The sequence below is a fragment of the Melospiza melodia genome, chromosome 1 (genome assembly GCF_035770615.1).
Source record: "Melospiza melodia melodia isolate bMelMel2 chromosome 1, bMelMel2.pri, whole genome shotgun sequence".
Taxonomy (NCBI): Eukaryota; Metazoa; Chordata; class Aves; order Passeriformes; family Passerellidae; genus Melospiza; species Melospiza melodia.
In genome coordinates this window covers 39,113,518-39,129,480 of record NC_086194.1, presented here as the reverse complement: position 1 = coordinate 39,129,480, position 15,963 = coordinate 39,113,518, and the positions used below count along the sequence as shown (strand labels likewise).

General features: G+C 37.6%; 1 protein-coding gene across 11 annotated transcripts in view; it reads left to right on the top strand.

Annotated features, from left to right (window-relative positions):
* THRB (thyroid hormone receptor beta) overlaps positions 1-15,963 on the top strand; it is a 156,388-nt gene that overhangs the window by 119,509 nt on the left and 20,916 nt on the right. Inside the window, exon 1 of one of the 11 annotated variants that reach the window (XM_063154498.1) lies at positions 6,603-6,930. The exons of the other annotated variants lie outside the window; for them this stretch is intronic. Coding sequence (XP_063010568.1) covers positions 6,603-6,930 — 328 coding nt within the window. Of the gene's footprint in view, positions 1-6,602; positions 6,931-15,963 lie in introns of those variants that run through there. 11 annotated transcript variants of the gene reach the window in all.

Sequence of the window (15,963 nt, the reverse complement as noted above, 5' to 3'; positions counted from 1 at the left end):
TGTCTTTGTTTACTGTCAGGGGTTTGGCCATTGGTAAAAGCATTATTATGTGGGGATGTTTTCTAGCTACCAACCTTTTTTAAATTTATTTGTTTTTTATCAGTGGTAATTGTGGTTTTTAGTTTTCTCTTCTATTTAATTTAATAGCTTTGTGAAGAGCCCTTATGACAATGTGGTTAGTACTTACTGGGGTTTTCTGTGTGATACCTAATACAGAATAATATCTCTTCTTTTAGAGCTTTTTAAAAGTATTTGTCTCTCTGCTTATAATCTTTATAAGCTGATCAAAAATCTTTTCCTGAACTTGGCCTTTTTTTTAAAGCATATCTTTGATACATTAAAAATGCAAAGACAAAAGAAAGCCTTCTTTTCTGCTTTCAGGGTGCTCAGCTCTCAGCAGTGACTGTGTTGTTTGCCTTCTTTCTTAATATTAACCATACCCAAAGCCTCAGTGGGTACATGTACAGAGCTCAAGTGGGACTTCTTGTTAGGAATATTCTCTGCCTCACTAGTCAGGAGAATAAACCATTTTCTCTGAGGTAGGTTGTTTTCACATCAGCACAGCATTGAAGGAACTCCCTTTAAGAATCACAGTTGCTAGGGTATTAGCACAAATGTAGTGCTTAAGTTATTCTTATTCCTCTTTAAACTTGGCTAAATAGTTCTTCATTGCTCTTTGCCTAAAAAATAATTACTGTATATTTTGAGGGGGGATTACAAGTTGTTTTCTTTTACTTAAGTCTTGCGTCACTCCAGGAAGAAAGATTACAGTGTCAGGCAGGATATCACCTCATGAAAAAGTTAAACTGGTCTAAGTACCTGATTTCTTTAGATTTAGTTGTACTTTACCTCAGAATGCCTCTTTGCTAACAGATGTCAGGTGTTGATCGCTTTAACGTCTTACTAAGGGCTGTCAGGAGGCTACCAAACCCAGACAGTCCCATCCAGGAGCCTGTTAATTATGTTATGTCAAGCTAAATTAGCCTGTTTTCTGCTTTTTTTTTTTTTTTTTTGAACAAATGAAACTTCTTACCTTGATGTTTTCATGTGAAGTTGAGGCAGGGAATGACTCAAAAAAGGTACATGTTTTAAGTGTTGGCCATTACTTTCTCAAGAGATAAGCTCTGTAATTAACTGATGTCTGCTAACAGGGTCTTCCAATTATGATATATGGGGAGGCTTAACAAAGTGGCTTGTCTGGCTCACAGGTCTATAATTACTCTTAGTAATATTTGTTCTGGGACCATCTTAAAGTCTTCCCAACTATTCAAAAATTTTGTTTGCTCATTTGTTGGCTGACATCTCAAGGAGTAAATGCTTTCTGGCAAGACCGTGTGCTACCTATCCATGTCATGAATTGTGCAAGAAAAAGCAAGCACAAACCCTGGAGGAGTCCTCATCAGAAAAGAGCAAGCTCCATTCTCTTTTTACCAAATTTATTCAAGGTGTCAAAAATATTTTGAGGGATAACTGGAATTGTAGTGTATCTGAACGTTTAAATATAAACGATGACATTCTTTGTTATTCAAGCAGACTAATGAGTCTGAAGTATTTCAATAAAAGGCACATCACACTGGCATTTTATGAGTCACAGACAAATTTAGTGTCATGTCATAACCAAGGTACAGTGGGTTTTGTGAGAGGAGCAGTTTTAGAGAAATAACTAAGTTGGTACATGTGGAGAAAAGAGGTGTGCTGTTGTCTAAGTAAGATTTTCATCTAGTTTGTACCACAGGGCAGCTAGTTTGAATCTTCCTGCATCTGTTGCAAACCAAAGGAAATCATTTTATGTCAGAAAGATTTAGCTTTTTCTCCTTCAACTGTTATAAATGTGTCATAGACAAAAAGATTTTTTTTTTAATGTCTTATCTTCCACTGAGACATACTCCAGGAACTGTCAAATGCTGTTGTGACTTTTCAGCACCAGAATTCCATAATCCTACCTACCTTATGATTTAGTCACAAGTAGAGTTTTCAAAATAAAGTAAAAACCATGAAAAATTAATTTTCTGTTCTTGTAAATGCTTGTTGTTATTTTGGATTCTGATGTTTGAGGTTTTCTTAATTAATCTCTAAGTTTGCGTAGTCATACTTCTGAGGGACCATTTTGAGTCTTTGATAACAATGCATAAAGTGAATGAATAAGGTGGTGCAAATCCATATATTAAAGAGAGATGGTAACTCATTGTGAGGGCCCAGAGAGAGTTGTATTTGATAACTTAAGGGAGTTGCAAAAATGACATTAGTAGTTTTGCTCAAAAGCTATTGCAGTTTTCAGTATATGTACCTTATGATGTGAGAAGATCTGTCTGGAATGTAGCCCATGTTATGAAAGTGCTGATTTGTGTTTGCTCAGAAAAGCCATGATCTATTTTATTTTTTTTCCCCAAAACCATCAGAGGTGGCTGAGACAATTCAGGCAACAATAAAATCCATAAATAGGAAATATAACAGTTATTTTGTAATGGGTAAAAATTTATTTTACAAAACTAGGAACTGATAATACAGGCATACAAAACTGTGAAGAGTTCAGAACGGTATGTTTAATCTTTGCAACTAGGTGTTTAAATGTGTAAAATTTTTTAGTAAATCCTGGATTTTTATTCATCTTTATGCATGAAGTCTGAACAGCAACCAAGATAAGATCCTTGCATTTGGTCCTTCAGAAGTGGCACTCTGCCCTGACTGATTTATGATTTGAATGCTCTGCAATACCTCCCACATACTGACACTGCTGAATCTTTTAGGGTGGCGTGCAGGGGCCCTATCTGCAGCATTACGATACCCAGGACTCTAGACCAAGGGTGCACAGTTTGGAAAAAGTCAGGAGAATAGGACTCTTGCAGGTAATATTCCACAGCAGATTAAATCGCACCGCGTGATACTTCTTTTTTCTGTGTCAGGGACCTCTGTTGGTTGGGCTGTAGTGTTCAGAGGGACATGACAGGATTTTTGTCTTTCCTTAACATTTCTGTGAGTTCATTTTGCTGGGTTTTCTAACCAAGCTAAGTCACAAGAGAAGTGCATCTTAATGGGAGTATTTCATTGTTTGTAATTAAAAATCTTAGTCATAATTTGTAAAACAGGAGTTAATGAAGAGGTGAATAGTGTAGTGTAAGGTGATCTCTTCTGCAGATTCCCCCTTTCAGGCATTCACAGCCTTATTTTTGCCCACCCAGTTAATATCACTGACTGCGTTAGACTTACTTCTGATTTACACCAGGGTGAGTATGTAAAAACCTTTGGGGCATTCCAAAGTTCAAATAATTCCTGTCTTTTTTAGAACAATGGACTAGCACCTTAGACTGTGAGAGGTTTGAGCTTTGGATCCTCTGCCGTTACAGTGTCAAAATTTCTGTTTTATTCCTGGCCTGTTTGCTTGAATTGAAGGGTTTATTCTGATGGTGATTAACTTCCATGTGTTCACATAATCAGACATATGTGAACTCATAAAACTCCTAGTGTGATATTACATTGCTGGAGGCAACAAAAGCTCAACACGACATGATGTAAAGATATATATATTCAAATAGGAATACAAAACAAAGAAAAAAATACTATTCTACTCCACTTTCAGACTTTTGATAAAGAAGACACTGTCTGACTGTCTTGTATCAGAGAATTTAATTCAAAGGCGTGCATGAAATGAACCTACAGGATTGGACCCTAAAAGATTAAATGAAAATATTTTAGGAATATTTCAGTTTTTAAAATCTTTGCAGTGTTCTTTAAAGTGATTTGTTTCCAAGGGAACAACAATCTGCAGAGCTATAAATCTCTTTAATAGTAACATATCACAGGTAAGAAACCCATATTCCCTGGTAGTGTTCATAATTTTTTTTTGTTTGTTGGAAAAGTAATTTTTCATTTTTTCCTTATCCTTCACAGTTTAATGTCATTTAATTTCCTTATGGTATTAAAGGAACACTTGACAAAAATAGTACACGTGACACATTTCTGAGCATTATTGATGTAGCTTAGAGTATAAGAAATATTTAAGGGATTTATTTTGAAACAGAAAGTAAGTCACAGGTTGTGCCATGTTGAAGTACCATTTCCTCAGGTGCCGTCCTGGCTGAAACAGCTCTGTCTACGGAAGGCTTCAATTCTGTTAAGTTTTTCAGTAACAAACCTAAATCCAGTCAGAGGGGGAAAAAACAAGAAAATGAAAGATTCGTGGGAATTTTGACTTTGCTGGCAAAGCAAATCCACATGGGAAAAATTCTCACTAAGAATTTAAAGCCCAGGTTCTCTGGGTGGTGTAAAAGTATCCAGGTATTGTGTTTTGCTAACCTGTAAAACACAGCCTCATGTCTGTGGGAGCTCTACATAAGTTCCTGTTGGTGGTACAGGGGATCTTTTTGTGGTAAATTAACAACCTAAGTACAGTACTTGGGAATGTTTTATTGAGGGCATGGAGAAGTAAATTCGGCAAGCTGTATATGTTACATACACTACAGCATTACCAACCCATCCCCTCAGTGGAATGGTTTGGGGGTTTTGGTATAAACAACTACAGAATTTCTTGAATGAAACAGGCATTTTTATGAAGTGCTGAACATCCATTATTGAAAAATCAGATCTTGTATGAGACATGCTTTTTATCACAGACAAACTCACTGTTTTTAAAATCTAGATGATGGGCCTGAACTGAAGTGAAAATTAACTTTTATTGTGTGCTTTTCACACTGTATTTTACAGTATTATTTGTTGAGTTAGACAATGGTAAATGAATGCGGGTTCATGAGGGTTTTGCTTGTTGTATTTCAGTAACTGTTTGCGGTCTTCATGAAATGAAATGTTTCAATTATTAGATTTTAGGAGAACAAGTTCATTTTAGAGGCAACTTTGTTGACTTCAGTAGCACTGATCCCAATAGAGTTCAGTTTGACTTACCAAATGTATTATTATGTTGTAAGCAAGTTAATAAGAAAGGCATGTTAAAGATGCTTTTTTTATAGTTAGAGAGGGAAGAAGAACTCCAAGTATGAATTTTAACTTCTCTGATCATTGGAAGGACTTGTCCTGGATTTGGTAGTTAATTAGACATTAACTGAGAATGCTACTTATTTAGAAAAGTTAGTTACAGTTGTGTGTTGGAAGGAAAATGTCTCTCTGTTGGCTGTTTTTATTAGTCTGAAATATTTAGCAATATCGGATAGGGAAAATTTTGATATATCATGCCCAGTTCTTACCTATTGCATTGAAATTGTAAGGACTATTTAAGAGTATGTTCATCAAGATTGTTAGATGTATGCTTAAGATCCTAGAAGAAAAGGGCCAAGTTACACAGTAATTTTAGCAATCCTGTAGTTTAAAATTAATTAAATACGAAAGCTCTCATTATCAAATCACTAATAACTAAACTTCCTAATAAGAAGAACCGATACTAGAAAGGTATACCGGTTTATTACTGACTTCACAAGTTTTACTGTATCTTAACTGTGCTGTAAAGAAAAAACCACATTTTTCCTCATAAAAAACAAAATAGCAGTTAATGTAAGTTAAAAATAAAATAATTTTTTTAGATTTAAAAAAATGGCTGATTAAAGGAGGTATAATAACCATGCTGAAGCTTGAGGTACATTAGGCAATTAAAATATCCTACAGTTTATGTTGTAGTGGCGTTGTCATGTTCATAGTTCATAGGTGAGCCAAAATACGTTCCTTCCTTTCCTTGCTCTGTTATCAGAAAAAAGGCTCTTATAAAAGTACTTCATTACTGAAACAAAAAAGATAACAGAGCAGAATAGCAAAGCAATTAGCCTATTGATAATATTTAAGCAGAGTTCTTTTTGATTATTATATTATTTTGAAGTTTCCCACCTGTTGAACTCAATAGAAATTGCTTCTTGAAATCACTGAAGTTTAGAAAAGCGGCTTTCCTGTAAATTCATTATAAGGCAGTGGGGAGGATTGTGTATGTGTGGAAGGCTGGGGAGATTCATGCATGTAATTCTGTAAAACAAAATCAATAAAGCTGATGACAGATTAAGTTGCTAAATTTTGTAACACTAGACTACTGTTTGGGTCATCAGCACAGCACTATTGGATTTTCTATGGTTTAATGCTGAAAAACAGGATTATTGATTTTAGGATTTTCAGCGTATCCCCTCTGGGAGTTCTTAAGCAGTCTTTATAATTCTTCACACTTAAGTTGACAACTACAGTGACATAACTGTGTCCTTGCCTTAGTAATCGTTTTATAATCATATTGGAAAAGGCTGGAAATGGTTTATAAAATGATTATTCCAGACAAATGGGGGAACAGAAGGGTTGTCAGGATGTCACTTCTTTGTCTGGTGGTCATTGCTACCTGACTGCCATCTTCCCTTGGAATTAACTTACAGTCACAGATTAAGACCTTTGACTGTCATAAATCTGCTTCCCAATATGTTTGACTGGCAGGGGAGTTCACAAGCCGTCCCAATATAAATAGGATTTTAGCACATCAGGTGCTGCTCCGAAGTAAAACGGGCTGTTTTGCAGTCGACTTTGTTGGTGTATATTCATTGCTCCTTCCCCGACCCATGTGTATGCATGCCTGCGTGTGTATGCATGTGTGTGTGTACGTAAAGTAGAAGCTGAGATAGGCTAACAAAATGAACTACTGTATGCAAGAAATATATGAAGTGCACCCAGCTGCTGGTAGCAATTGCTACATGCAGTCCACTGATTATTGCACATATATCGAAGATAATCAGGGTTACAGCAGTTGTGATGCTCAGGTCCTGCACAGTAACAACATATATATGGAACAGGCCTGGGCGGTGAATCAGCCTTATACCTGTAGTTACCCTGGAAACGTTTTTAAAAGCGAGTACTCTGACATGGACATGGCCCTGAATCAGTACAACCAACCTGAATTTTTCACAGAAGAAAAACCTACTTTTTCTCAAGTGCAGTCGCCATCGTACTCTCAGAAGAAAGGTAGGGGCATTTTATTTAAATAACAAAAAAAAAAAAATAATCTCTGTTTTTGTTTTTGTTTTGCTTTAAACTTACATTTGCATCAGTTGGCTCAGATGCATCTTTGAATGTGAAGGCTGCCTGTTCAAAATTGAAAGCAGCAGTAACATAGGTTGCTAGGTGATTGTAAGGTTTTCGGAGAGCGATGAGGATTTCCAAGCACTTTTTCTTAATATATAAGAGACATTTGCAAGTATATTGCTTCTTTTTTCTGCTTTCCTGGGCTATTAAGTTCCTTTGCTATTCACCAGTGAGCTTGATAAGAAAGTTTCTCTCCTGAAATGTCATCATTATATATGCTGCATCTTAAAGCTGTGTTTCTGTTTACATACAAACTGTATAAGTCCGTGTTTTCAGTAAATGTGAACTCTGTTTGCTCAGCAACTCAGGAAAAAGATTTTGAAAATAGGACTGTAAATATGTATGGGAAAATGTGTTTGAATTACTGTTTTCTAAGTGAAAACCACGAGTTTCTGATTATGCAGAGCAAAAAAGACTGAAAATTCAAGAATATATCTATGCAAGAAAGATGACTTTGCATCCAAAAGGCTGATCTAATCAATACATTTGTGAGACAAGTGCAGTGTCTGCTCCCTAGGGGTTAAATCATCGCCAGTTTTTAGAATTTATTCTTTTGATTTCAAGTAAGCAAGTGAGATTTAAAAGGAGCCCAAAATACTAACAAATACTTGGAAATGTTTTCAGTGCTGTTTGTTTTGAACTCGGTAACCCAACTTACGCATTGAAGTATACCTTCTCTGTGTTTCTTTCAAATCACATTATTAAAGAAGGAAAAAAACTTGTATGTTATACCAAAATAATATCCTTTTCTGATCAGACGAGATTTTCTGTATGCAGTTTTCCAAATTCCAGATGAATCGGATGTAACTAGAGAGATAAAGAAAATACCATTTACTACTTTTGAAGTATCTTTGTAATGAAGAGCAGACTGTTTATTTTTATTAACTACATGGAAAACTGAAGTATTTTCCTCTGGACAGAAAATACTCATTAACCCTTGATGCAATAAATCTCTGTGATTGATAGAAAGATGTCTTAATTTAATACATTGAACAGCATCATATTTAATAATAAATAAAATTATTTTTTAAATCCTTCTTGGAAGCTGTGACAACATGATCAAATTGTAGGCTAAATGTAGTTGTGGATAATATATGTTTTTGTGTTGTGCAACATTTTAAATGCTTTTTAAGGCTTTTTCATCTGTTGTTGGGTTTTAATTAATGACTTCATATCCTTTGTAGAATTCTTCTATTTCTTGTTTTGGGTTAAGGGAAAAGCTTATCTCAGGATTAATTTAGAAAAAATAAAGACTTGCTGTTGCAAAGTCACTGAAGGAATACATTTTTCATAATGTTAAAGGTTATAAATAATACTTAGTACACCTAGATCAAAGCTTTAAGTTATTTCAGTGCTCAGGCACCCAACATCTGCCCTGTGTAAAGTTTTTGAACTTGTTGGTTTGAAAGAATACAGAGTTGTTTTTAGAAACGGCTTGTATGCCTTCATTTTCTACCACCTCAGTTTCACTAAGAATTTCCGAGGAAGCCTCTCTAGCAGGCTTTTAATTGATCATTCACAGAGACTGAGCAACGTGTTTTGGGATTCTTTAGAGCCTTATTACTGTGATAATCAATAAAAAGTGGCCTCCCTTCTGTCAAACCTTTGCAAATGTTGAGGTTGTTAAGCAGAAGAGATCTAAACTGCGTGGAACATGTGCATCTTCTATTTTCTTCTTTTTTTTTTTTTTTAATTTCCATCTTTTAAGCAAGCTATCGTAAAACTAACAAATCTTTTAATCCTGTCCTAAGAACAGAAGGCTTTTCACAGGGCATGTGTGTCTGTATTGATCCAGAATTGATTGGGGGAGCGAGTGAGTTTGTTAGAGAAGCCATGGTAATAGCCCATTAAAGCAAAATTAATTCCCTAAACAGGTGTTCATGAAGAGTTTTGATTGCTGCAGTTGGTATTTTTGTTAGTCCCCTGAAATTTGTTATAATCTCAATAATATGCTGTTCAAATCAGATTGTACTTTACAGTAGCACATGGACTTGTTACTTGTTTCATATCAGAGCTTTTACTAGTTACTAAATGGTTAAAATCTTGTTTTCCGTCTGGGAAGAAACAAAATCAACATTGTATATGTCGAAAAGCTTGTAATTTGTGAAAGGGTATTTAATTACTTCTCTATTTTTATGTCACTTTGAACGAATTCAGAAAATAACTTGAAAAACAACAACCAAAGACCCCAGCAATGTGTCACTGGGGGCGGGGGGGGGGGGGGGGGGGGGGGGGGGAACATTTATAAAACATAGCCAGTCGTTCTAAATATCAGAAAGCTTCTTCAGTTATTACAGTACATTAAAAACTATTATTTCCTGGCTATCTGTCAGAAATTCTGATGAAAGAATTAACCTTTAAAGAAAAGAATTGTAGTCCAGAAAATCAGGAGTTGGAGATGTGTGTTCAGCTTTGCATCTACTTGTTGCTCCATTACCTTTTGTGCTCTGGTGTACACTGTTAAAAGGTGACAGCACAACATTTGTGCAAGAGCTTACTGTTTTATTAAGGAAGCCCTTTCGGACCTGATCCTGCCCTAGGAAACAGACAGCCACATACACTCTGTTTTCTGTGTAACACTGAAATCTGATAAGCAGAACAGGGCTCATCGTTGTGAGAACAAGGTGCTATTCTCAGTTTTGTCCCAGAGAGCTTAAACTGGAATATTCTTCCCCTCACACAGTGTTGCCAGCCGTGGTGAGCTTGCAGCATTGCCTGCTGGATGGGTGATGCTCAGGGGGAGCCTGTGCCCCCCTGCCCCTGTGCAGAGGCTGTGCAGACAGACAAAAATGTCCCTGGATCTCCTCACACCACCTATGCTGTGAGGAGGAGTACCCAGTGACAGGAGGAGATAATGCAGTTAGGAAGGTACAAAAGAAATATGTACAGGAATCCAGAAACATCAGTCTCCCCACACTAGGCGTCTGCACAGTGTTTTGGACATTTGGACAACATGGGAGAAGTGTCTGCAAAGTTAAAACTGGGATAAGAGTTGGCTTTTCGCTTTCTTTGCACGGTGATTTCTCGTACAGTGTTAACGAAAGATGTCCACAGGTGTCTGTGAGGTTAGGCTTTAACTTCACATTCTGTGGGGCAGAGAGCAGTAAGCAGGGGGTGCCCCCCCAAACCAAGGGTTTTGGGGGGAATTCTTGAGATTAGGCTAGGGGGAATTCTTGAGATTAGGCTGTAGCAGAGCCAGCTTCTCATCCTTGCAGCTCACCTTGCTTCCCAGATACCAGTGAGATACTGGTGAGGCTAATGCCATGTTTGGAAGGACTCATGGTATGGTGGGAGAACAGGGCTTTGAAAGCTGTTGTTATTGTTGTTATTTTATAATTGTATTTGCCATAATTATTTCTCTATATTTTTTCTCAGGCAATTAAGGTGCAGCTGAGAATATGTAGTGTGTGAATGCTAGAGTATGCAACAGAATTGGCCCAAACTGAGTTCTCAGCAGTGTGAGAACATTAAGGTACTTTCTAAATAGCTAAGAAAAAGTAACATGAAGCTTATGCCAAAATGTCATCTTATCAATGCGGGGAGTGTGTGTGGATATAATCAATTTACAGAAACACTGAGAATTTGTCATCCTGGCCTCTGCAGCAGAGCAGTTCCCAGTATGTTAATGATTATTCAAGCTTAAAAATATTAATTTTGCTCTTGACCACCCATCTAAGGAAATAGCACTGAGAAAAATTGCATAATCCATTGCATAAATCATTATGCATTTGGAGTTATGTTTCTTTCATAACAAGTCAGTGGAAATAATGTGTTTTCATCTCCTTTACTGTAACCTTTCCACAACCAAATGAAAGATGAAAAAGTGAAGTAAGTTATGCTTTGCTTTGTTCAGTGAGGCTTAGATTTCCAAACAAATAACTTTCTTGCAGTACTAAGATACTGTCTCTAAAAACATTTAAATTATTTGAAGGGTGGGGAAACTGCATGATATGACCCCTTAAAGTGATGTATTTTGTACCTGTGGCTGGTAATGGCTGCAGGTACAGTACTGATTGCAGAAGTTTAAGTGACAACACAGTTTGGGCTAAAATGTTTTCAGCACATTCTCTGCAAAAGCACTGCTGTTGATAAGGTTTCTGACTCAGCCTAAGGAGCAGGGCTAATGCACTGAAAAGTCATAGAGAGAAAAAGGACTATAAAATGTTTCAGATTAAATCATTGCAGAATCTTTTGTCAAATTTTAGTAATTTCATAAATCAAGAAATGTCAACAAAGATCAAAATTGAGGACATGCAGGCCAGTTAGCTAACAAGAAAAGTGTCAATCTGCTCAGCAACATTCTCGGTGCTTCCAAGCTCAAAGGAGAAATAAGCCATTTTTCTCAGTGGGAGCAATTTAAAGAAAGTGGGAAACAAGGATCTGCCCAGCATTTCAGATCAATGTTGATAGTAGCACACATAAGAATGGAGTATGCTTTTTCTCTGTTGGTTCTATGCTTTCAACAACACTCCATTTAAGCTTTTTCTGCACAAGTATGTCCAGGATGATGCATGGCTGTTCCTTGTAATTTTTTATAATTTGTAAAGAGTTCAAGGTGACTATGAAAGCAGTAGAACAGCAGTACAAATTTACATTTCAGTTTCAATACAGTTGAGGATTCTCAAGGTAGTAATAATTTCATCTTTTTCATTTTCATACTGTAGTGTCTAGTAAGTGAATATCAGCTTACTGGTAAGTCCTAACTCCTCATTTTAGTGAGTGATCTCTGGTCATGCAAACCATACCAGATGGGAGAAAGAAAGATTTTAGGGAATATATTTAATACATGACTCTGCCAGTGTACACTGAAAATTAAAGTACTGAATAATGGTCTTGAAGTGTAACTGTCCTTCTGCAATAGCAAAAAATGGCATTTTCTGCCTTCAAGCTATAAATCTATGGTGGATTAGGAACAAGCTAATAATGAACATCTGGCAGACAGGCATAATTTGTTTGCATCAGTGTTACTCATATTCTTGTTTGGTAGTCAAATACCATTTGGTTCTACAATTTTTTTAAGGTGGGGATTAATTCCCTAGGTGAATATCACATTATTTTTACAGATCTAGAGATAAAAAGTATATGCAGTGATATTTTAACAAAACTGAAGGTTTTTTTTTTACTTTTCTTAGAAATGCTTTTTATTGTTGATGTTATTAATGTGTACCAGGTACAGAGGGAGAAGAAACACTATAATTTTTCAGAGTTTTTTTATAATTGAAATAGTTTTTCTTTGCTTTGTTGGATGGAGGAATAGGCACTGAGTGTCTCGCTTGTGCCTCTCCAGCCCATTACACTGTGTAGGGTCATATATGGTGCTGTAAGGCATCATTCCTGCAAATGGTAATTAATGGAGGAGTACCTCAGATGACTGCATGGGGTAGCAGATCTCCTTCTGTTCTTACAACTGCTTGGGGCAGACTCATTGTGCATTTTCCTGTTGAAGGGAATTGTTTCCTGCCATGCCTCTACAAAGCTACAGTTGTTATTTAGATGGCTCTCAAGATTGGCTATAATGGATTATATGACATATTCTTCTAGAGAGGGGCAAGTGGTCCTGCTGTGTGCTTAGCCTTGCCAAGACAGTAAGATTAGGCAGACTGGCAGGTGGGAGTCTGGGAACCAAAGGTGTTACTTTAGGCTACAGGGGAAACACCAGACAAGGCAGATCAAGGTGATTCACTGTTATTCTTCACTCAAAGATCCAAGGTGGGCATTGGGATAAACAATGTCAGGTCATACTTGACAGATAATTAACTTGGAAGATCGTATGGGATGCAACAAGTGACAGTCCATGAGGATGCTGAATGCAGCAAACAGACTTGAAACAACAAGGCTGTTTTTGTGCAATTCAGTGAGGCTGGTGTTGCTCTTGAACAGTTCCTCTTAGATATTTACGTAAAAGGTTTTGACCAAGAAATAAAAAATAAATTCTGACCACCTGAAATAGGAACAAACCTGATGTTTCCATGAAATTTATCAGTAAGTTAATTTATTAGTAAGAAATTTATCAGTAAGAAATGTATTAGTAAGAGCAACAGGGTTACTCTGTCCAGACAGCATCTGCTTTTCCACATGGGCATTTTTATTTTTGCTTCAGTGTTATTACACAGACATGAAGCAAATGTACTTGTTGATATGAGAGACAAGTTACTAATAGTGGTGCAAAGAGTGAGACAAGTTCTGTTGCTCTTTTCCTTCCTCAGAACACCTAACAGACAACTCTGCTGCCATCCATGACTTCCTCAGGAATCTCCACTGCACTATTCATTTATTCCATGCTGGTACCATGTTTAGAAAGACAATGTTGAATTTCTTCCTGCTAATGCTGTCTCTAACTCTGAGAAGCAGAAAAAAATGTACTGTCTGTTTATCTACGTGTCTTTCAAATGAAATTGTATTGAATTTATACAGAGGTCATACAGGATATTTGCCACTACTAGAAATTACTTAGAATTTACATTAGTGTTTGTAAGAACTGAATGCAAATCCATTTACTCGTTTTGCAGTGATGTCTGTCTGAATTGTGTCTTTTAAAAATACTGCTGAAGGTCCAATCTTCCCAGTCTAACTGTTTCTAACCCTATTAGCTGTTAGAAGAAGTGTTAAAAATACAGAAAACTGTAATAGAAAGACAAGATATATGTATTGCACACTTTTGTTGCCAGTAATTTCTTGGAATAAGAATTTTCTACTCATGTTTCCTGTTCAATTACTAGAAGAGTTCCAGTTGTGTACTTCCCTTGTGACATGGAGTCAGTCTGTGGCAGTACTGAACATAATATTTAGGTAGCTTTAAGTAGGTGGCACTTAATGCTTCTGATGCAAGAAATTTGCAATGTGGTTGCATGTAAGGATGCCATTTTTAATTTCTGACTAGGAGTGCCCCTAGGAGATTTCTGCCAGGTTGGAAACTTTATATTGGATAAAGTCATGAAACCCCAGGAAGAAGATGGACAGCAGTGATCACATGCATGACCTAGTGTATATATTTAAGGAAACAGTTTAGACAAGTGATCTCTTGCTCCTCCAGTAGAACAAGTTGCCATTGCATAAGCAGCACTAACCAGCTTTTATAATTATTGAAATACCATTTCATTTAATTCAAAAACAATTCTTGAGGAAGCTAACCAAGGATACTGAATTTTTGAGGATGTAGATGCTATGCAAAGACTGTGTTTTGTGAATAGCAGTAACCAGCAATAACAGAAGCCATTGATCTTCATGATACATTTAGGGGGAAATTCTGCATCCCTTTGCTGCATCTTCTGCCCACTCTGTCAGCTCTGTGTTGTGTATGTGTTGCATGTGCAGAGGCAGGTGTGAGCAGAGTGGGGGCAGGATGGAGATAATAGCCTCTGCTAATCCCCCCCGGCATAGTGTCTGTTAGGAGTCAGTGATGTAATTAGAGTTGAAACCCTGCTGTCTCTCATCTCTCAATGTCACATGGCCACCAGTCTATCCAAGCATAACTTGTTCATCATGGAGAAATATAGCCTGAATATAAATCTGCTCTTTTGCTGTCTTGTAGACTGGTTTGGTACAACATTGACATCTTAGCTCATTCCCCCACTCCCCTTTCAGAATATTGGCAGACCTGAGATGCCTGTATCCAGGAATGGCTTCCAAGTACTACTGCTTCCTTGTTTTAGAGAAGAGGATACGTACTTCTCTATAATTTGAGGTTCTCTTAATTATACTCAAATTAGGCCATACAAATACTTTTTGCCTTCTTTACTTTCTTCTGATTTACTCACCAGACTCCATAAAGTTTAAGCATTTTAAGCTCAGTTAACTTTAAAGTGTTTTGTCTAATTTGGACTTTCCTTTCTAGAGACCCTCTGGAAGCATAGCCTTAGGAAGGCATTTGAATTTAAAGTGCTACTGAGCTGACCCTCTGGCATGTTAGTTGCAGGAAGATGATGGCCACCCCTCTTGCAGCATCCCCTAACAGCCTTCTGCTGCCCTGTGTCTTGCTGGTTGCCCTCCAAGTGACTGGTGTCCCAAGTCCCCCCGCTGTACCAGCCCATACTGCTGTGAGGGCTGCACAAAGACATTAACCTTCATGTCTAGCCTTATGTGTGGTGCTACAGATGGACTCAGCAAGCTAGTGGTAAGGGATCGTGTTACAGGCAGCTGCATCCAAAGGGCTCTTCTTCATTGCACTCAAAAATTCCACTCAGACAGCTGGCAGTTGATGCCAAACTGGGAGGACTGGCTGGAACACCAGATGGATGTGCTACCCATTCAGAGCAACCTAGGCAGGCTAGAAAAATGGGGTGAGAGGAATCTCTTGAAGTTCATCAAAGGCAAAGGCCAAATTCTGCATGAGGGGAGGAGTAATAAACAGAGCAGTGCAGGCCCAACTGGCAGGAAACCGCTCTGCACTGGAGTGCTTGGGAGTTCCTGGTGGGCAGCAAGTTGCATATGGGCCAGCAGTGTGTTCTTGAAGCAAGGGAGGTAAATGGCATCTCATCTGCTTTTGGAAAATCATCACCAGCAGCTTGAGGGATGTGATCCTTCCCTTCTGTTGAGCTCTAGTGAAACACATCTGCAGTGTTTGGTCCAGTTCTGGGCTCCCCAATAGAAGAAAGACACAGACATCCTGGAATAAGCCTGGCAAAGGGCCGCAGAGATGATGAACTGGAGCATCTCTTCTATGAGGAGTGACTGAGAAAACTGGGACTCTTCAGCTTGGAGCAGAGAAGGCTCAAAGGGGCATATCAGTGTGTGTGAATATCTGATCCCCCACACTGTAGAAGACAGGGCCAGACTCCTCTCAGTCCCCAGTGACAGAACTAGAGACAATGAGCTCAAATAGAAGTACAGGAAATTCCTTCTGAGAGTAATAAAACAATATTTTCTTTTCACTCTGAAGGTGACAGAGCAGAACACTTGCACAGATTGCCCAGA